This window comes from Seriola lalandi, unplaced genomic scaffold (assembly GCF_002814215.2).
Source record: "Seriola lalandi dorsalis isolate HSWRI2012SDOR001 ecotype SW California unplaced genomic scaffold, Sedor1 jcf7180002052129, whole genome shotgun sequence".
Taxonomy (NCBI): Eukaryota; Metazoa; Chordata; class Actinopteri; order Carangiformes; family Carangidae; genus Seriola; species Seriola lalandi.
Genome location: NW_019522682.1, coordinates 595384 through 618251, shown reverse-complemented (window position 1 = coordinate 618251; position 22868 = coordinate 595384). Strand labels below are relative to the sequence as shown.

General features: G+C 42.2%; 1 protein-coding gene across 1 annotated transcript in view; it reads left to right on the top strand.

The window, feature by feature from the left end:
• whrna (whirlin a) overlaps positions 1-22868 on the top strand; it is a 140033-nt gene that overhangs the window by 110446 nt on the left and 6719 nt on the right. Inside the window, exons 6-11 of the mRNA XM_023399920.2 lie at positions 7486-7698; positions 8879-9100; positions 14071-14145; positions 15881-16478; positions 17453-17619; positions 20670-20792. Coding sequence (XP_023255688.1) covers positions 7486-7698; positions 8879-9100; positions 14071-14145; positions 15881-16478; positions 17453-17619; positions 20670-20792 — 1398 coding nt within the window. The remainder of the gene's footprint in view (positions 1-7485; positions 7699-8878; positions 9101-14070; positions 14146-15880; positions 16479-17452; positions 17620-20669; positions 20793-22868) is intronic.

Sequence of the window (22868 nt, the reverse complement as noted above, 5' to 3'; positions counted from 1 at the left end):
GCTACAGCAGCTGTATGAGAAGAAACTGGTACAAACAGCAAAAGCTTTTCAAAAAGTGGAAGAAATAAAAAAACATTTTAACCACAATTTTTATTATGAGAGTCAAAGTGTACAAGCTCAAAATAAGCCAAAACAACTAAAAGACCTGCAGGTGGATCGGCTGCTGCTCTGTGCTTGTGTACGAATGGGTTTGTACTGTATGATGGTGTGTGGGTAATAATTCACAGCTCTGCAGCTCCTCCATGTGAGCCAGAGATCCTCTGTTAGTCGACCCACACTGCGAACCTCACACTGTGTCAACACGTCCTCAGCATAAATATTAATCTCTCACAGAATGATCGGCCAGTGATTGTGCTGATTAAACAAGCAAAGAGGTTTGTGTTCATCTTATCATTTTCTGCATCCTCCTGTCGTCTCTCCCCCCGGCTGGTGGAGCTCATCCCCACGGTCACATCGCCTGTCCTTCCACACACGCCCCCGCCTTTCCTCTCTCCCTCCATCCTGTAATTGAAGCCCAAAGGCCAAACCAGACCGATAAGCTAATTAATTAAGGATAGGTCACACAGCAATTTTCAGTCATTAATTCTGCTATGACCCCATTTGGGCCCTGATCTACAACAGATGAATGTTGTTTGAGAGACAACAAAATGTATTACAGCAAATAACCAGGGTAAATATTGCTTTTGTCTGTCAAACACAGTTTGAGGTTTAAACAGGTTGAGAGGCCCAGTGGTCAGTAAACTGCTCATAGATGTAATGACAGTGGAGATAGGCCAAGATGAACAGCAACATAAATGTTAGCATGCGTGCGCTTGAAAGTTTGAAAACGTCTTAAATTCAAAAACTGCTGATGCTAAAAACTGAAATCTTCAAGAAGCTGAACCTTAAGACGTTCTACATTTATCATCAAGACAATTCCGTCAACTTCGAAAACTGATGGTTCCCAAAACTGAGCTGGCAAACAACAACTGTAATTCCCAGAGCTCGCTTGTTTTGCAGCAGCCAGGTTCTTTTTCGACTGCTCCAAATCAAATCTGTCTGCTAGCAAACAGAATTCATGATGGATTCATTGTGTTTTCCAAAGATTTTAGTTTTACAAAACAGCACTGGAAATAAACAACATAAAGCGTGTGATTACGCTGGGTTGGCACCCAAGAAAAGCAAGGCTGAAGCGGCATTTAAGGAAATAGACATTTTGTGGGTAATGGCTGAATGAAATCTACTGGCTTGAATGGGATGATAAACACACTCAGATGGGGACTAAATTGAGCCACACTCACAATCCAAATCCAGCTTACAAAATATGTGTTTTGTGCACCACATTGTCGCAATAAATTTCATTCAGATTTAAAAATGAAAAGTGCAGGATATGTTGCACGGCAGTGGTGGAGAGTGTTGCAAACAGGATGAAATAAGGCAGCTTAACTAGAGGTTGTACAAGGTTACACACGTAATAATAATTATTCTTTACACAGATGCCTTTTCACTACTGCATCATCACTGTGCGAGACGGGACGCTCTGAACATACCCGCCATATTTAAACAGCCAAGCGACTGCACACCGCTCACTGTAGCCTGTTCACGCGTCTTAGTTATTGTTCTATTCTTTTTACGAAACCCACAAAAACCACACCGAGGTCAAATGAGGAGGTCCAAACGTTTCTCTATTTAGTAATTCTACGATATCCTCCGTTGTTCAAGTGTGTGTCACAATAAAGATGACGTCATGATAGCTTCATGCGATATCTCTATAGTAAGTAGACATCGCATTGAGGGGAACCATCTGCAGTGGAATGTCAAGAGGAGTTGAGTGGAGTTGAGTCAGTACCATGCAATGGATAAACGCTGTAACATGGCACCATTGTGCCGGTGTGACACTCAACTGCTTCTCATGCAAATTAACATCATCAAACCAAACGGGGGCCCATCTGTCCTCAACCTCCGTAACAACTGCTCTTATTTCTCACACAGTTAACTTAAATTGTCTGATTTTCCATTTTCTCTTACAAATCATTAGATGACCAACAGACTTATGTCCCTGTCAATATTTGCAATTTTAATTTAATTGACCATTCATGGGTAATTATGGAAGTTAATAGGTCAGATCATGGTTTGTAAACGTAAAACAATATTCCAGTTTTTTGAGATCTATAAAGTGTAAAGTTTAAAGTGTGATTTCCAGGAGAAAATTGTCAGTTTAATGCAGTTTTATAAATCAGGATATGTGGAGCCTGAAGTCATTCACTTTATGTATACACAGATTGTTGGCACTACACATCCTGGGTGCATTCAGTGATCTACTCTCTGCATTGTACTGTCATGCAAGAACGACTCCAAATCAGCTGATGGCAGCTCTCTGTTGTGAAACATTTAATCACAAGATTTCATTTGAATGAATAAATATGAACATGTCGGGGAAAAGTCTGACAAACAAAGTCAAAGATATTACAGCATTTACACAGATGCCAAACACAAAGACAAAGTTGAAAGAGAGGTTTCTCGAACTGGAAAAACAAACCCGCCATATGTTGGCAACACAGCAACAATGACATGCCACTGATGTTGCATAACACCACACAAAGATATCTGGCAGCCTGTTTGATGTATAAATATTAATAATCCCAACATGCACTCCAGATTTCAGCTCTGCCGGCCGTAAGCTGTTGCTGTTGAGTGTGATTTCAGAACCATCAGATCCTACCTGTCAGCCAGCTGTGCTTCCTCTGCACTGATGCACACTGATACGTCCAATATGACTGCAGCAACAATCCAAAGCCTGCAGCTGAAATATGTCTATGCACAGCTCATCAGACCGAACCAAAGAGCAGAATGCACATCAACCGTTGGAGAGAGCTCAGGAGCAATATAAATACTTTATAAATACTTTGACAGTGAGTTGGTGAGGATTTATTGAGGCTGTAAAAGTCTCTCTTAAGAGATGTTGGTTCACTTGCGTGTCAGCTTGATAACGTCCCCTCGCAGCAGGTTTGTGACTTTAACAAGACAAGTCTCTTGTCTTCTTCAGAGGGAGTTGTTCTGACATACATGTTGTCATTTCATTTCATATTTGGGAAAACTGGAAAACTCAAACTCAGATTTGTCCAAACTTTTTGTTTGTATACTATTGTCACAGTAAAATTACTTTTTTACTTCTTTTTAGTATTGTCATTCTGATCATGTTAGCATTTAGCTCAAAGCACTGCTCCGTATTGAAGCTGTCATTAGTAGAAATGTATGTAGGCCTACCACTTGTATTACTGAGTTGTGTTTGTGTCTGTGTTGTGTTTACATGAGTCCTGTTGGAGATGTCGGGAGCTGGTTTTTAGGATCAAGGCGTATTTTACAGTACTTTATCTGTTGGACCATCGGCTGACGTGTCAGAAACATCTTATTGTCCTGTGCAGTGGCAGCAAACATGAAGGAAAAACATGACTGAATCAGAGTTCATTACAATCGATGTTACTCTTGTCTGCTGTTGTGTCTGTTGGGTCAGAATTTCTATATTTGTAAGAGCTTTATGATACTTTAGAGCTTGTTTACTTGATTAAAGTGTTCAAATAATAAATGAACACTGTTCCATCAAAGGAAAGCTGCTTTCTTGACAAAGACCGGTGCACTTGTCTTACCTATAATAAGCTGCATCCACTATGTGGTACTTGTGCACTCCGCAGCTTCAGCAGAGTTTAGCAGATGTGGCTGCTCAAAGCAAAAGAAAAAAGAAAAGCCAATTAGCAGTCATAAATTGTGATCAGAACAGGGTGAATTTCACGCGTTGGCGAAGTGTGCGGAATGAGATCGGAGCTGTTTTGAACCTTGTCATCGAGCAACAGATGAGATCTGACTCAATGGCTTGAACATATTCCTTTTATGGTTATTGTCATCAGAGATGGATTCTTATTTCTCCATCTGATGGCGGCATTATGTCTCGTAATGTGATTAAATCAGAAGACAGTCACCCTGGGAATCTTAGGTATCTGCCAGCTTCATTGTGCACAGTGCCAGTGATGTAGTAAATATATCTATTGTTATATCTCTCTGGCTTTGCAGAGACCCTCATAAAGTTTACATATAGACCTTACAGTTCTGTGAGTAACCAGGGATGGAATTGAGAAGAATTTATTGGATGTTTCTGCAATTGCAAAATCACAACATGGCAGAGGTACACTTGTTACTGTAGGTTTTAATACCAAGATCTGCCCTGTGAGGTTAGACCCAATCTGTGCCACCGTCATGTGTAATCGATTTTATGGTGTTGATATGACGATCCTAACTCTGCGTTCTTTCCCTTGAATTTCCACATCCTGTTTTTTATTTTCAGAGAAAAGGGCTTAAGCTCTCTCTGAGAAAAACACAAACACAGACCGGGTGCAGGGATGTGAGGAATCAGGGGAAACGTCACTTAGCAAGTAATCTAGTTTAGACTGTTGTTACTATTTGATAAAGAAGCTGGACACTGACTTTTCTTGGTCTATGTTTACTCAGTGTGTGTGTGTGTGTGTGTGTATTAAATGGACCCCACTGTTTATATGTACATGTGTGTATAAATTAAAGGAAACATTTGAATGAATGAATATAACTAATGCAGATGCTTCCACACAGGTGCACTACATGGTACAATTAATCAGTTAACATCCCATAATGCTCTGTGGCATGTATGAAAGTGCGGAGCGAGCCAGGTTGATTTTGATTTTGTATCAAGAAGCAAGAGGAAAAGAGCTGGGTGATTTTGAAAGTCATTGTTGGGACGCGGACAGCAGGAGCTTCAGTCACAAAGATGCTTAACTGGCTTTGTTTCAAAAGGAACAGTGAGTAAAGTGACATCTGCATTCAGATCTGTGGGGAAGACATCAGTAACTAGACTCGGATATTGTGGTCTACAGCGATACTTGTGCATCAGTGCAATACGTAGGAAAACAGAGGAGCGACTCTTTCTGACTGATCATTTCAATGCAGGTCGTGATCAGACTGTGTCAGCAGTTATAGCCTTACAGGTATAGTAGGCCTGCAGTGCACAAACCCCTCATTACAAAGATGAATGCACATTTGAGAGTTCAGCGGTGCAAAAACCACAGGCAGTGGTCTACAGAGATGAGGAACAAAGTGATATGGTCAGATGAGTCAGAATGATACAGGTTTGATGCTTGACCCCTGCAGTGAGGGGAACCGGAGGAAGGGGCACTGCAAATCAATACAAAGTTGTTCTGAGTGATCGCCTTTATCATATGATGAAACATTTCGATCCTGATGGGAGTGGTCTCTTCCAGGGGGACAGTGCCTCCACCCATAGGGCACAAGGGGCACTGAATGGTTTGATGAGTATGAAAATGATGTGAATCATATGCCGTGACCTTTACAGTCACCACATCTCAGCCCAGCACAACACAGATTTTTGACTGACGTGTTAGACAGCGCTCTCCACCACCATCATCAAAAACACCAAATGAGTTCACAGACTTGTAGAATCAATGCCAAGGAGCGTCAAAGCTTTTCCCGTGGGTTGTGGTGGTCCACTTTCACTTTCAATTAAAAATGGAAGAATGGTGTGTGTGTGTGTGTGTGTGTGTGTGTGCGTGCGTGCGTGCGTGCGTGCGTGCGTGCGTGCGTGCGTGCGTGCGTGCGTGTGTGTGTGTGTTGTCTCATATCTTTTGGGAAAATGCCTTTTTTTCTTAATTTTATCTCTTTATCTCTTACCTGTGTTGTTAAATTGAGTCAAGCTATGGCAGAGATAAAGCTTGTGACATTTCCAGGTCTTAATGCAACAGCTTTTTGATCTGACTTTATCTGATTTGCTCTTTATCAACTGGATGTCAGTGGTGGTAGTTGTTGTTGTAGTTGTTGTTGTAGTTCGTCACTGCGATTAAAGGGTGAAACAGCTTATCTGTTTGATGGATGAACAAATGGACCGGCGTTACAGGATGTCCATTAACTGTAAAATGGTGGTCTTACAGTAAAAGCGTCCTCCCTCCGTCCTCGTGTATCGCCTTCACGAGCAGACCTCATTAACAGGAGACTGCAGGTGTTCCACTCCAGTTGAGTGACGACCGATTTCATTAGCTCCCTCAAGTGCCAATCCGCCCTCTAATACGACAGCGAGAGACGGAGCGACTGCTCGCATGCCTTGTGTGGTCCTGTCCGTTCACTCCACGACGCCCTTGACTTAAGTAACCGAGACACAAATGCTTTGGAGAAAATCTGGTGGTAAGCACTGTGGTGATTAAGATTCAGGCTGGGTAACACCAAAGTTCACCTTGGGCATTAAACAGTTGTTGGCTCTGCTCAGGCAGGGACACTAGAACAACTGCTGCTGATAATACAGACGGACGAGTGCGGGCAAGAGTTGAGGATGAGGTGAAGGCAAAGAGTGGAGGCGGAGGAGGGGAAGTCGTTGCTGGGCCTGTTTCTTCCTCCTGCTTCCGTCTCATACAAACGCAGGCAGACACAGACCCCGGAGCTGTGACTTTGAAGTGGTGTCTTTGATTAAGGAGTTAATTAAAGAAAAGCTGCATGGTAGCGAGCAGATAACTGGGAAAATAAAAGAAAAGGGACAGGCAAAGAGAAAAAGAAAAAAAGGAGCAGATATGGAGTGAAGAAGTGATATCGACAGCTCATCAGTTTCTGAAGTGTCAGAGTGTCGTCTTTCTGATTGACAGAGCAGCCAGTTGGCAAACAGGAAGTGGATATGAAAGCTGTAAAAGAAGTGTGAACAGCACAGTTTCTGTCCTGCTGCTGCGTCTGTGGTGTTCGCATCGCAAAGCGTGAATGATGATGGGTGATGGTGGGACAGCAGGAAGACAGGATGATAATTTATACATCTGGGATAAAAAGACTGATGGTTAGTTCAGTGTCTGTGGGTGTAATTTATATTCTTTTCCTGTCCACCCTGATCAGTTTCCTTTGTCTCCTCACCCTGCTGCTCCTCTCCTCGGTCTTTGCAGTTATCTCCCGCCATGTCCCCTCTCTCCTCCCTATCCATCACTTCTTCCTCCTTATATTCTTCTGCTCTCCTCCTCCTTCATCAGCCTCCTTACTCCTTGTAGTTTCTCTCCACCTCTTCCATCAAGCTCATTTCCATCTTCCGCTTTCTCTCTCAGTTTCACTTCCCTGCCTCTTCCTGCCTTCTCCTGTTCCCTCACATCTTTCCTCTTCTTTTTCTACCATCTCATTTAATCCACCCTCTGACTCCACAATCAATATTTTTTCTTTTTCCTTTTCTTTACCGTCCTCATTCTTTTCTCATTTTTCATTCCTCCTTTCCACCCTCGGCCTCCTCTTCTTTCGTCCCTTCCTTATCCTTGGCTAAAATATTATCTAATCCCATTTTACTGCTGCCACTGCTCCTCTCCCTGACCTGTCCTCTTTCAACTTTATTCCACTTTACCTGCCAAGAAAGGGTAATAAATAAGAAATATAAATGAATGTTAAAAAGCAATAAGTCCTAAATGTCCATCTCTTGTCTTTTTCTTTCCTCTCCTCCATCCACATCAGCCTGGGTTTTATAAGGGTGTGGCGGGCTCACAGGTGACTCTGTCCAGCCTGGTGAACCAGTCCCGGGCAATGCTTGACGAGCAGGCGCGCCACCTGCTGACCGAGGTGGAGCGGCAGACCATGAGCTACTACGTGGAGGAGTACCGGGACGGCCACATCGGCGTGGAGCAGCTGGTCATGGCGTTGTTCGAGCTGCTCAACACTCACGCAAAGGTAAATGTCCAAGAGGCTTTTGTCGAGTCTGAGAAAAGAAGGAAAAATATCAAAAGAGAATCAATGTTCTTAGTGCGGGGATCTGTTCTCCGGAACAGTTTGTGTGTGTGATTGCTGTGAGGTTTGAATTGAAGTTTTCTGAGACCTTCTGAGATTTATTCCCAGGCTTTTTGTCGATGTTTACTGTTCTGTTTTCCTTCCTCCCCGGCTCTTAAAAGTCTTTTGTTTTTCTCACAGTCTGCAGTTGTTCACCTTAGAAAAAGACACAATAAATCAAAGGCATTTTATTTCCAATTTCTCATGTACACTGCTGTATCATACTCCCACAGAGAGCATTTGTAGCTGCCTTGTGCTGCATTTAGAACCACTGTGCGACTGTCTTACCTGATTGGTTGTTTTTCATTATCAAGTTTTTTGAATTGTACAGTAGTAGCTCATGTTAAATAAGTTTGATCATTCAAATGATCATTTAATTTTAGTTGGTGGTTTGAATTTCTTTATACCAGTGTTACAGTTAGATGACCCTGATGAAGGCCACAAGCTGAAACGTGTCTGTCTAATAATACAGTTCTTCTGTTTAATGCAAGTGTAGCTGGAGTTTGATTTAAATCCAATGTCCATTTACATTTTTCCTGTGTTTTATTTGAAGTGTTGATCCATATTGATTAACTTTGATTAGCTGACTCTTTTCTGGAGGTAAAAAATAAAAATATAGTAGATTTCAGGTAAACACTCAGGGAAACCAAATACTGCAAGGGCGGATGTTGGGCCAAGCTTGGGGCATGGCTGAGAGCAGTGACTGCTTTGTTGTTACATCACAAAGTTACAGAAGTCCTGACGGCTGGTTTTAAGGCTCAGTTTCTGAATACAGGCTGTGTGCATTTCCCTGTGGACTGAGGCTTTGATACTTTCACAGTATTAATATAGAACCTAGACCTGCTTTATAATCAAAGAACACATGGACATCTACCTTTAGACTATATGGGACCTTTAAACAAAAGCTTAAAAACCTATTCAGTTTAGAATGGTTTAAGGTTTTGGTGCAGCAGAATTGAAAGATAAACCGGTACTCAATTCTTTGTTTAATGTTCATCTTAATTGGTGAAACCCACCCATGTCTGTTGCATCATACCCATGCCTCCCCTTTTGTTTCTCCCCCTCTGTACCTCCCTCTCCTCAGTTTTCTCTGCTGTCAGAGGTACGTGGGCTGGTCACGCCGCAGGACCTGGAGTGTTTTGACGGGATGGTACTGCGACGTGAGATTCAGGCTCTGAAGGCGCGGCAGGGCACAGCTGGAGCCACAGCCCTGCAGCCAGATGCCCTGTCTATGGTGTCGTACCCTGATACCCTGACCTCGTCCTCAGCCAGCTTCATGACCAACACCACCCTCAGCTCTGCACGGGTAGGCTGGGTGCACTGGTGGATTAATTACCTAGATCTTGTTGCCTCTATCTCACAGTGTGTACCTTTGAGTTAGATTTTTTTTAGTTTACTTAATATTTTTGGGTGGAAACATCATCTCTCTTCACTTCCCTCTGCTTAAAATGTATATTTCCACTGCTGCAATCATTTGAGATTTTTCTTACATGTTTGAAGAAGTTAAATGATGATGTATGGGCCAGAGTGCTGCTGTTTTCTGGTCTCCCTCACAGTCTGTGTATTTGGATTTTGATTGGCTACTTCTGTTTGGCTATCTGCTCTCACTTCCTTTCCTTGGCTGTGTGTGTGTGAGAGAGAGAGACAGAGAGGGGAGGGGGGGCAGTGTGATGTATTTCCATGGCTTATAACAGATTCTGCTATAGAAAAGATATTTTTGCTTTGGTGTGGACTTTGTTGGGCTGAACAATGACACCTTTCACTGCCTTGCTGCTGAGATTGAAAAGTCTCTCTGTTGAGATTTGATAGGTTGTATTTGTCTTCCACCTCACACCCAAAATCCTCCCCCCTCTCCCCCTGTGTAGGAAAGACTGCTCTGGCTGATAGATATGATGGAGGTAGGAATCACTGCTGAAAGAGATGAAGCTTTCCAACACAAAGCCACACATGCGGGATACACACTAGAGCAAAGAGACATTAAGTTAACTGTGGGCAGCTGCCACACATACACACACACTTCAACTCAATCCTTGGTTTGCAGTTTTTGCTGTGAGTTTGCTTGGAGTGTTTTTCTTTTTTTTTTCTTTTTTTTTTTTTATTATTGCCTTCTCAGCCTGGATTTGGAAAGGAACTGTAGTGCTTTTAAAGAGAGTGTGTCACTCCACAGTCTGAGGTGTTAAGAGTTAAGACTCCTGACACTTCATGTTGTGAGTGTGAGGACTGTGGCTCTCCTCCTCATCCCCGTCTTCAGATCTGACTGTTTTTGTGAGGATGAGGTCACACTTCCAGAGAGAAGAGATCACAAAAAAAAAAAAAACTGCTCCTAATTACAGAAGAATTTTCTGAGCTGTGCTCATCACAAGAGAAGGTTACATTTGGTTTATCCTTCTTTTTGCTAATTTGGAAAAATCTAATTTTCAATTAAAATTATTAAAAGATTATAAACATAATATTTGTGTTAAAATGTTTTAAGCTATTTACTTGAAATACATGATTCAGTGTGTGCTCCTATCCCAAGATAAGATATTTAAAGGTTTCTTCATGGGTGGCATGGTGGTGCAGTGGTTAGCACTGTTGCTTCACAGCAAGAAGTTTCTGGTTAAAACCTGCTGGCGGGTTGCAGCCGTTCTGTGTTTGCATGTTCTCCACGTGCCTGAGTGTATATCAGCCCTGTGATAGACTGGTGACCTATCCAGGGTGTACCCCGCCCTCGCCCAGTGTCAGCTGGAAATGGAAATGTCTCCAGCTGCCCCACGACTCTAAAAGGATAAGTGCTATAGCTAATGGATAATCTCAGTAACAGCAAGTTATCTGACGTTATCATAGCCGGCCACTAATGAAAACAGACATGTAACATTATGTGGCTTCCAAGTTACTTACACGTGGAGAAGAAAAGCCAGTTCTGAGTCAAGCCGGACCCTTTAGCAGCTCGTAGGTCTCCGCATCTCAGAAAAGTTTTCTTCATGTGCAAACTGAGACATTACAAACTATTCATTAAAAAAGTACTTACATAAAATGACTCAATAGGAAAAGTTATCAGTAACATTACTTGTTACTTTACTTTGGTTATCCAGCCCAGCTCCATCAAAGGTACTGTACCTTTAAACAACTTCAAAAACTCTGTATACATCTTTTGTATTTAACATGAGTGTACAATGAAATGAGCAGCCAGGCTGTTTGTAATCACTACTATAGTCCAGCAACTCAAACACAAATGTGTTAGTATGTTCGCATGCAAGTGTCTGATTTCTTACATGAGCGCACACACACACACACACACACACACACACACACACACACACACACACAGGTGTACACCCGGTGTCTAAGCTGGCAATGGAGATAAGCTGTAGACTGCAGATTTTTGCATCAGTCATTCTCATTCAGATGCCTCAGATGGGTTTTGCCTGCCTTTCTGCTTTCCCCTTCGAGAAGCGACATTTACATGTGTGAGAGTGTGTGTGTGTGTGTGTGTGTGTGTGTGTGTGTGTGTGTTGGTCTGTATTCTTCCCATGTGTTTATGTGTACCTATTTGTGTATATTTGTGCTGTTTTGGACCCATGGGTGACTGCTACCGCTGCTGTGTAAAGCAGATTAGAGAGCTGGGTGGGTTTGGGAGGATAAAAATACTGAATTTCCGAACCGCACTGAAAGCCAGGTATACAGTCGACTGCATACCAATGCACGTACACACACACACACACACACACACACACACACAAACACGCACACATTATGAAGATAGACACGTAAACACAGTTGCTCTTTGAAGAATACCAACCCCCTGGCCAAACACAATGTTGCTTTTGCATGATTCTGCAAAACATCAGATTGTTTATTTTTTAAATTCAGTGCGTCAAATCTTTAGATTTTTCCCTCTAATATCTGCGGATGTAAACTATAGTAATGCTTACACATGGTTAAGTTTAGGCAACTTAAGCTGCTTTTAAAAGCCTAAAAAAAACAGCCAACATTAAGGACTGGTCTGAAACAGGCTGTGAACACAAGGCTCTGGAGTCGCAGGCTGTGTTCGGACAGACCAAATTAGATTAAATACATCCAAGCACAGATTAGCACGCAGTACAGAGAGAATACATTGAAGCGTGAATGTAGTAAACTTTACTTCCTGGATCATATTTCATCTTGTCATCATTTACTGTAGCCGCATGCCAATACCAGCACCTTGTGTTTTTTGGCTGGACCGGCCTTAGAAAAGCAAATATCCTTGACTGAGTCATTACAGCACTGGTCGGCCATTGCTCTTTCAAAATGAATTGACACAAACACTACATTTCATTTTCATTGATTTCATTACATTACAGGCAGTGATGCCAACCTAGCTCCTTTGTCGTTAGATTTACTGACTTTTCATTGACCGACTTTTAACAAAAGCTTTAGCTACTTTCTGTAGAAAAGAGTCACCAGAATTGCCCTGTGAGTGCGAGGTCAGACTTTCAGTGCAGAGCAGCAGCTTGGAAATGGTTCGGAAGTGACAGCTGATTTATATTTAGCCTATTCTTAATGGGCCATGTTTCAACAGAAATGACATGACAACAGAAACAGAAAAACATGTAAATGAGAGCAGCTTTATTTATAGAAGCATTAAAATACAGTTTTTCCAAGCACAGAGAGTAGGGGAGAAGCATAAACAAATGCAAATAGGACATGATGACATCACTGATACGCTAATTGGCATATTTTGTAATCTAGTGACATTTAGCGACTTTTCGAGCAGGCTTTAGCTGCTTTCCATTGAAAGTAGTTGTTGACATTGGTTCCAGCCATATACAAGGGTTATACTAGGTTTTATTTAACACAGTCCTATTTTAGTTCTGAATGCGGCCCTGCCCAGAGCAAACACTGCAAGACTGCCAGGGCCACAAACAACTTCAGCAATGAGGCGTCTGTGATCAATAGTGTTTGTAATCTGCTGTAAGTCTGTAATTTGCCTTCACTGTTGTTGTAGTTTAGGGTCTGTTTTATTTTAGCAATAATTAACAAGCCTGTATTATCCTGTAATCCTCTTTAGTCATTCGCATAGAAAATGAATCAGAGCTGCAAATTCAGCCCAGTTCCAGCCTAGCTGTGTTCACCCTACGCTGCACAGTTGTCTTTAAAGTTGGTCACTGTGCCAGTTGAGGTGATCATGGTGCCTTACCCTCTTGCTGTGGCTTAGCCGAGAGACATGTCAGACTACATGTTGAACCCATTATAGCTTGCAGTCTGTCAGCAGGGCCGATAGGGTCAGAGCTCCAGGATCAGGACTGCTGACAAACCGATGGTGTCACAGAGCATGTCGTACATATTGTCAAACCAGGCAAGAGAGGGGACCAACATTCTGACAGTCTGCCTCATGAGTGTCATAAACAGAGTCAGTGGTCTTCAACATGAACAAACCACCACACTGCATAAAGATGACACTACTTCCTTCATGCTGAATGATGCCATTGGATGTGAACCATGTTATGCAGAATTGTCTAACATTACTCCTGGGTAGAGTGCGACACACATGCATCCAGACACACACACAAATGCGCGCGCTGTTGATGATAATTGTGGTTGGACACGGTCATACATACACACAAACACAGCGTGCTGTCACTGGTTACAGTGCAGAGCAGCGTCTCTGCATGTAAAAAGTTGATAGACTCTTGTGATAAATAAATTGTCTGTAAGTGCTCCCCGTGCAGCAACGAGGGGTAATTAAGCTGAATTGATGGGGCTTTTGTTCTGCTTCAATGGCAGAGTTAAATGAAGGGCAATGTTTCTCTGAACTCAGCTCCCCCGCTCTGAAATCCCTCACAGATCTGCCACAAATTACCCCCTCTCCACCACACCGGTGGGATTGAGCTGCCAAATCCTGCTTTGAACTGAGCTGATGGTTCTTTATCGATTTCACAGCATGTGTGTTTTGCTTGTGGAAGACGACATGATAGCTGTGTCTATGTGAGCGTGTGTGTGCGTGTGCATGACTTATTTGCTTGCCTTCCTTATAGACTTTGAGACTGGCAAGCAAATGCGAACAGATATTGACGTCTTTCCTCTTTTCTGGGAGATGTGGAACATCCACCAAATCTAATTTGGCATTTGTTTTCGAGATAAACACACATCTGTGTTTAACATCTGCTCACTAGCTTTCTCCCTCTCACTTTAATCACTCTCTCCTTCCTCCCCCCTCTCTGTGTTTCTGTCTTTGCTGTCTTTCATCCATCCCCCGTCCTTCTCTCTCACCTCTGGCTTTCGCCTTTTCCTCTATTTCTTTCCTGTGTCTCTCAGAACAACAGCGTGGTGGAGAGTAATGAGGAGGATCCTCCGGAGAGTCTGAACACGCTGCTGACCGACATCTCTCTGGTGAGCCTGGCAGGCCCCTGCTCTGGCCTGATAAAGATGGATACGGCACAGGGGAGAAGTGAGGAGGGGTGGGATGAAAATGATGAAAAAAAAAACAGGATGGGAGATGAGGTAGGGGCGGATGGAGGTACTTGAGACATGGCTGACCCTCAGGCTTTGTATTGTAGACTGAGGTAGAGTGAAACAAGTGTTTGCACCGAATAAAGAAAGAAAAACAGAGCTTTTTGAGATTAAGTGCCGGTGTAGCCTTTCCTCATCTTTTCTCTGTTGTGTGCAAAGTGATGAGGGGAGACTGATCGCTATACGCCACCTGGCCTGTCCAGTTCTCTTCCTGCCTCTTCATCTCTAACAAGAAGGAAGAGCTTACTGTTGCACCATAGTTTACAAAAAACTGACTGCATGGCGACCTCAGTTTCCAAAGCAACAAATCGAGAGGTCTCATTTGTTTATCTGAACCGCAGCAGAAGGTCAAGGAGGAAGCTTTTAGTCCACTGTATTCCAAGGCTACCTGTCAACCGAGTCATAACTCACTTTTCTTTCGTACACTTTCTTTTTTGCTCATTTTATGTCTCACTCCATACACGGGCAAGCCATCCACGTCTCAGTGTTGTTCATTTCACTGTCAGTTTGAGTTTGAGCTTTGTTACCCCAGAAAAGCAGGACACCGGCGGAATCGCACCAACGAGCAGCGACGTGTTGGGCCTGGTTTGGATGTTGTAAATGTCTTCAGGTCAACTGTCACTGAACCTGGTGCAGTGGTTAAACATGTGTCTAATGCAGCTGTGTGAGTGAAAAACTGCTGAGAAGTATGAAGAAATTAATATGATAACTGGGTTTAAACTCTGGCTTTAGCTGTACTCCCTCTGCATAATAGAGATGTAAAAATCCTTTGTGGAGTTCATGTTCGATACACTCTTGATATTTGTAACAAAGTTTGAATTTAAACACAAACTGTGACTGTAAAATTATTATATTATATATTATTATATAGTATTATTATTTATTTCTCTTTAGATGTAAAATCTGTTTTTTCTTCTTCTAGTATTTAGTTAAAAATGCAAATAACAGAAGATGGATAGTCTAAAAGGTGCATTTCATCCAAATGACTAAAACATGTCCCTCACTTGTAAGTTGCTTTGGATAAAAGCTTCTGCCAAAGGAGTAAATGTAAATGTAACATATTTTGTCATCGGCCTCCAATGAAATTTTGTTTGACATTTTAAGAATAATTAGTCTTAGCACAAATTAAACTCCATTCACCTCCATTGTATTGGCAGAAATATCAGGGATTCCTGCCAATAAAACCTGGACAAATAAAAACAAAACCAAATATGACTCTAGGTAAGTGAGCCAGGAGATCCTTATTTACATACAACAGTGAAGTATAGACAAGCCCATACATAAAAACACTCTGGGAAACATTCTCTAAATTGAAGCTCATCTAAACAAATTTACAGAAACAAATTTGTGAAGCCGGAATGTTTTTAAGACTTAAAGCTAAGATAAACATGTTGAGGCAGTCGTAGAAGCCTCTGTTGATGGTGTTAATGGGTGAATTTAATTTCGCCCTCTGGTATTTAACATATGCAAACAAAAATTTGCACATTTTCCCAAGTCAGAACTGAAGATTTCAGCTCCATGATACATATGGTCACATTCTCTATTGCAGTATATTGTGCTACAGTATATTGTCACACCCCTAATCAATGATGATGAATATATCCTTTCACTTCAGGATGACGTACAGTCCACCACCGCCGAATCCCCCCCCTCCTTCAAGCCTCCACCCCCACCGGGGGTGCAGAGGCGCTCGAGTAGACGAGATCACCTCAACAAATGCCCCTCGTCCGAATCCTCCCACTCAGGCTTGTACTTCACAGCCCCGAACTCCCACAACCAAAGTAAAGAGCCAGGACACAGCCCTGCCTCACCCTCACTGCACCACAAACGAGAACATCCCAGGGACCCGTCTCGGGACTATGCGGCCATCAGAAAGAGAGAGCCTTCGGTACCATCCAAGAAAGAACAAATCACAGCTGCTCAGTTGTCCATGGTCACCCAACGCAACATCGGCCCTTTCCCCAGGGTCCAGTCCCCCAACAGAGGCACCAAACCTGCTGCCCCGTCCCCTTCACCTCCACCTCCACCTCCACCTCCACCTCCACTCCCTGCTCCTCATCCACCCCCATCTCTACCCCTTAAGCCAGTGTCCATGTCCAAAGCCTCCCCCGCTTCCTCTCCTGGCTCTAAACAGCAGTTTGTTACAGTGGAGGTTCACAGGCCCAACGCAGAGCCCGATGTCAACGAAGTGCGGCCGCTGCCGCAAGCTCGAGGTGAGGACATAGAACACCGGAGGTCAAATGTACAAACTCGACATGTTTCAAGAGTAAAGTTTATGTGATTTGTCAAATAATTGAAACTAATAATTGTTCTACATTATTGATTAATGTGTAAATTACTTTTTTAAAACTTCATTAGTCATTTAGTAAAAAACTGCAATCACAATGTCCCAGAGCCCAAGCTGACATCTTCAAACTGCTTCAGACCTTAAGAGAAAAAGAGCCAAACTAATTATCAACTCTATGAATTACTAATTGCTGTGCAAACATTTCCAAAAATGTTGCCTGATACCTTCCGTGCTTCATAAGACTGTTTTGCCCGGATACAATTTTCTTGCATCAGTAAATTTGCTATCAGAATTGATATTGCAAGAACCTCTTCACTCATCAGTTTGGTGCAGAGTTATATTCGTAGACAACCAGCTCCACAAATAAAGGCACACTTACTTTTTATCAGTCAGAGCACTGGAGCATCACAGACTGACTGTGCTGTGGGAACGTGTTCATGTTTTCAACCTTTCTTTTTAGAAACATGTGTAGTGTTTCTCTCTTGATAATGAAACACCGAGATTAAACGCTGCAGTTGGGATCCATTTTCTGATACCGGTTATATGCTGATTGTCACTCCCTGCTCAAAATGAGGAAATATGCAGTTTCGATAATGAAGAAGATGGGTATAAATACATTATGTATAATCTCTCTCAAATGTGTATTTACTTGGATGTAATGTGCTTAAATGAGCAATTATCCAGAACATTGTGCACGATGCCACTGAATGCACTAATCTTAATAAGGTTTTAATCCTGTGTTAAATCTTAAAATCATATTTTTTATAAAACTCTGCTTGAGACAGGCTTAAACCAATGAAAATAAAAGTGTAGGATTGCTTCCACACAATAAGATTTAGAGGCGACACAGTATAATGTGTGTGAGAGTCCTTGACATCATGTCTGCCTGCTCCCCCTCAGGTGGTGCCCTGTCTCAGCTGTCAGACAGCGGCCAGACCCTCAGTGAGGACAGTGGTGTGGACATAGCTGAGTCAGGACACATCAGCAAAGACAGCAGCCCCCATTCCTCACGCACACGCCTCCCCCGAGACACCCAGGGAGGCGGGGGGGACAACCCCTCCAAACCGGTGAGGGGGTGTATCAGAACAGTTGTGATGGATGAGTGGATGAATTGTGGGGAATGAGAGAAGTGTCCAGGTGACCTGGGTGTCTGTGTGTGTGTATCTCTGTTTTTGTGGGGACTAATTAGAGTTTCAGACCTTAAGGGTCAGATTATGGAAAAGTGAGACAGCTCTGAAAATGGAGACATTTTTAGACACTTTTGGAAATCTAAGACCTTTTTGGAAATTTAGGGCATTTAAAAATGAGGGAACGTTTTTGGTAATTGAAGACCTTTCTGGAAAATGAGGAGATTCTTGAAAAGTGGGATCATTTTTGAGAATGAGGACATTTTGGAAAGTAAAGACATTTTTGAAAAGTGATAATATCGTGTCTGATCCTTACTTCTTTCTCTCTGAGGGTTCGGACCTGGTTTGAATGTTAAGAGTAGAAATTAAAGTTAAAATTCAAGTTGGAGTTAGGGGGTAGGCAATGCATTAATATATTACTGTCCTCACAAGTGTAGAAGTATGAGTGTGTGTGTGTGTGTGTGTGTGTGTGTGTGCGTGCGTGTGTGTGTGCGTGTGTGTTTGTGTGAGTGAGTACTTGATTTATTATATTCGTGGGGTTTGGTCCACAGGTTTAAAGGGCTGTTTGAGGGTTCACACTTGTGCTGTGTCTCAAATCGGATACTTCAGTCAATACATTAGCATGTAGTACAGTGTGTACACAGTATACTCACTGGCGTATTGTATGAATTTCAACAGGGTAGTGTTGCCCCAAATCAAACACTCCCATTGTGCACTCACCAGAAATGATGATCACAACAGGTGACCGCGATTGTTGCCCACCTGCAGGCTGCGTCGCTCACTTGACTTGAAAATGAACATTTCATTTTCCTGTATGTGCCCCCTGTGTCATCTGGCATGGAAATTAGGCCCCTAATCACCCCCTGGCTTCTGCTATGTAGCCAAGATGGCGACCGTTGGAGGTGAGAGTTGACAGTTTTCAGTGCACCATACACTGACTTACAGTGCATTGCATGTTGCCATACTTGACAATATGAACTCACTTCTGCACTCAAAATAGCAAGTGTTGGTATGGAAAGATACGAATTGAGACACAGCATTGGTTTTAGGGTGCGGATAAGGGTTGAAGATAGGCATTTAGTTGTGATGGTTAAGGTTAGGGTAAGGAGCTTGGGAATGCATTATGTCAATGATGGGTCCCCACAAAGACAGCTGTACAAACGCGTGTGTGTAAGTGAGCTGAAAATAAACCATGAGTTACTTACAGGTTTAATAAATCAATGTGCGTTATTGCTGATCCTCCTCCAGAATCTGCCTGAATCAATCCTAACCGTGATCTCTTCTCTCCTCCCTCCGTTTGCTCAAACACACTTGTTTCCTTTCTTCCACTCATTTCTTTATTTATCACTCATGTCATTCATTCAGTCACATGCTCCATCATTTATTTCATCACTCACTGCAGTGACGCTTAATGAAACTTTCAAATCGCTCTCTGGTTCTTATTGATTGATGGGAAAAGTAACAAGTGAGGTTGGGAGTAGCCAGATTGTTTATGACGAAAGGGCTGTTAAGTTCAATGTCTGTGTTAGATCAGAATTACTGTAGGCGGGAAAAGTGATGGCTGAGTGGACTTTGTATCGTAAAGCGCTACATTTCATTGCTAAGGAGAAAAGCATTTACCTTCTGTTTGTTTTGGAGTGTCAAGCAAGACGCTGCTGAAAAGAGTTAAATGATGTGCTCATCAAAGAGAGAACATTTGTTTAAGCCTTAATATAACCTCCTCATTCTCACGCCAGTAAAAATACACAGCAGGGTGACAGGTGCAGAAATGTAAATATGGCCCAGAGTCATGAAAGAAAATATCGCTTAATATCATGTTTGATACAAAGGCTAAGGTGAAGGTGAGATGGCTAACATCTGTATTTATATAAAGTTCACCTCCTCTGCCATCTAGCTTCCAGTAGCTTCTGTAGCCTGTAGTTGAGTTGTGTTTTCTCATCATCTTTCCTGAAAAGCTGAACATGTTCCTGGGGTCTTATGTCCATATTCTAAGATAAATAGACGTCTATTGGAACAACTTATTTATTAGGATTCAATAACTACAGCTGACATGAGGCTTTAGCTGAGTGTCAGTGGTTTATGGATGTGTTGTTACTGAATGTCAACAAAATAATCAGCAATTTATCTCAATCGAAGCTTCTCTAGTTAGTCTAAATCACTATGAATAATATGACTCTAATGTTAAAAGAGTCACTAATAGCAACATATTCGCAGAGTAAGAAGAATTAACATAACAGGCTGTAGTTAGAGCTGAAAGCAGCCATTTTCAGCAAACACACTCACGTAAACCTTATGTGCACGACCTGCCAGCTCCAAATGACAGACAAGACAAGGTTAGCGAATAGCTAACGGATGAATGGTGACAGAAAACTAAGAGGACAGAGAGAGGGGTATGGCATTCAACAATGAAATGTCCCCAGCTGGAATTGAACTGAGCATGCTGCAGTTATATGGTTTGCATCTTAACCACTAGACAACCATAGGCATTTATCTTAGAATAAGGACGAACATACAGATGAGAAAACCCCCACTGTGTTACGGAAGCTAGTGGAACAGAAGCTTTACAAGAGTTGAAATAAATAATAAATTAAATAAATTAATACAGGTGATTCAACAATGGCAAAAAATGACATACATGCCTTGTTAAAAATGAGTAAAAGGATTTAAAAAGAAACAGTTATTTCTTTTGTCCTCTGACTTGTGAAGCTGTTTACCAAGATTGGTCATTATTCATGAATACACCACCAGGATTGAATATGTACGTGTTAATAAAGAGGAGAGGCATGGCCTTTGTTAATGTGTAAATCCACTGAGAAAACTCTCGAGAGACAATAAAGCTCTTACATGGATAAACAAAGGCAGAAAGAAGTGTGTATGCATAGGGGGGCACAAAGACAGAGGCCGGCAAAGGGAGTGTAATGTTATATTTGGTTTATGAATACAGATTAATAATGTTCTTACATTATAACTTGTCCTATCCTTTACTGTAGCCAGGGCTGTTGGAGCCCACCTCTACACTAGTGAGGGTGGCAAAGAGTGCCAGCACCCTGGGTATTGCCATTGAAGGTGGAGCCAACACTCGCCAGCCGCTACCACGAATTGTCACAATACAGGTGAGTTGGGTAGAAAGCAAAATAATAGTTGAAATAATACCACCGCCTATTTAACCCAGCATTCATATTAATATTAAAGGAGCTATTTGTAAGTTTTGCTATTGCTACATTAGCAGGCGTTTGCATCCACAGCTGTTAACTCAACAGTTCGGCTAAGAGCTTCAGCCATTGTTGCATTTACAGGAGGTTATACGCACCATAGCAGCGCTACTTCTTCAGGTCAGACTGGACGCTGAACTGACTCGGTATTGGAAAGTGAGCTAGCTAGTTAGCATGCTAATTTCAGTAGAAGAAAATAAGTGAGTGAAATAGAAGTAAAACAAGAGATTGCTTTCCACCACTGGAGACAGCTGGTTATGAAGCAATAGCAAACACTTACATAAAGCATCATTAATTCTGCTCCATTTTTGGTGAATGTTCTCCTTGTATTGTCAGCTGTGTCTTTTTGATTGTCTGCAATGGTAGCGCACACACACCCTCCAGGTGGGACTTGATGTCCTTTAAGGCTTTATATGGATTCACGCTGCAGCTGAACACACACTGAGATTCCCGCTAATTTTGTCCTTTCTGGGCCTCTCACAAAGATGATTACAACATTAATGGCCTCCATGAAAAGGCTCGGCTGCCAGGAGTCTCTTGCATTTCACTGCAGTTAATGCTTTCAGTATGAGGCAGCTGTTGTATAATGTTGATGTTTGAGGATACAGGCAAAAGGCAATATCAGCAGCAACACCTATGGGAGACTTTACAGCATCTTTCACATGAAAGTTTATTCTCTGTTTGGATATATGAATTTTAATTGAATTATGACGCAATGGAAATGAATGGAAATGAACATGTTGCATTTGCATCATGTGTGTATTTAAAAATCCTTGAAAATACAGGCTATGCAAAGTGAAATCCATGAATTGACAGGTTAGTCACCCCTGAAGAAAGCTATTGCTGTTATTGAGTGTGCATATGTCTACATCCCATGGTAATTTTCAAGTCAACAAAGCCTTTCATTAGCTCATGACTATCTGCGGCACTAATCATTTTCTAACCACAGAGCGGGGAGTTACAATTTAAAGAGCAGAGCAGTGGGCAGCTATAGACTACAGTCCACACCGTGTTCAAAGCTGTCGCTCAGCCTCTGACTGCTCAGAGGAGGTGATTGAAATAAAAAAGGGTTGCTGATTGCAAGGGGAGGGATAAAAGGATTGGAAATCAGCACATTCAAAATCAAAGAGTGCACTGAAAGAAAGGAGGGCAAGTGTGAGTGAAGGATGCAAAAGAAGTGAGAGCGTTGTTACTAAGGAGAGGAGGGGGGGGGTGTTTGGTGGTTGTGAAGGTGGTGGGAAGGTTATTGTGCAAAGAGTTGCATCAGGGACCATGTAAACAAATGTGTTTTTAATCACACACCACTGTTGTTCTCAGCAGTGATCGTGATACAGAACCGAAACAAATGCGGGACCCCAGTGTCACTCCCTTTTAAACTTGTTTATCCGACGTATGTGTTTCTGTTTTTGTCTCCTTACACGAGGAAACGGCTCGGCTAATTTTATTGGAGAGCTGCTTCTTTTCTGCATAATTGTCTGGGCCTCAGTGGACCATGTATCTTAGCTCCATTCACTCAGAGATAACAAGACAGCAGCTCTTTAATGAAGAAAGAAAATCCCAAATTTAAAGATGGAAAAGACTCAGAGAAAGTGGTTTTCTCAGATCTGTCAGGTAGTGTCTCTTTCACTTGAGTGGAATATTAAGACAAAAACAAAAGTGGTCCAGTATACTAGGCTGAGATTTTCAGGAGAATAGATGGATTCAAAAGATAACAAGCTACAGGTTCTTGCACATTTTTACATAGACATATCCTGTTTTGCAAAATATTATACTAACACAACAAAATAATGAAAGAAAAGAGCACGCAAAGTAATCCTTTCAAGAAGGCCAGCACTTCAGCTGTGCGTGCATTCATTCGATGGCCAGCCTGATATGCAAGTCAGGAAACCACGTCCCCTCAGACCAGGACTGTCTGTGGTACTGAATGCTGAAGTAGCTGATTGCAAGGGAAGATATATATATATATATATATATATA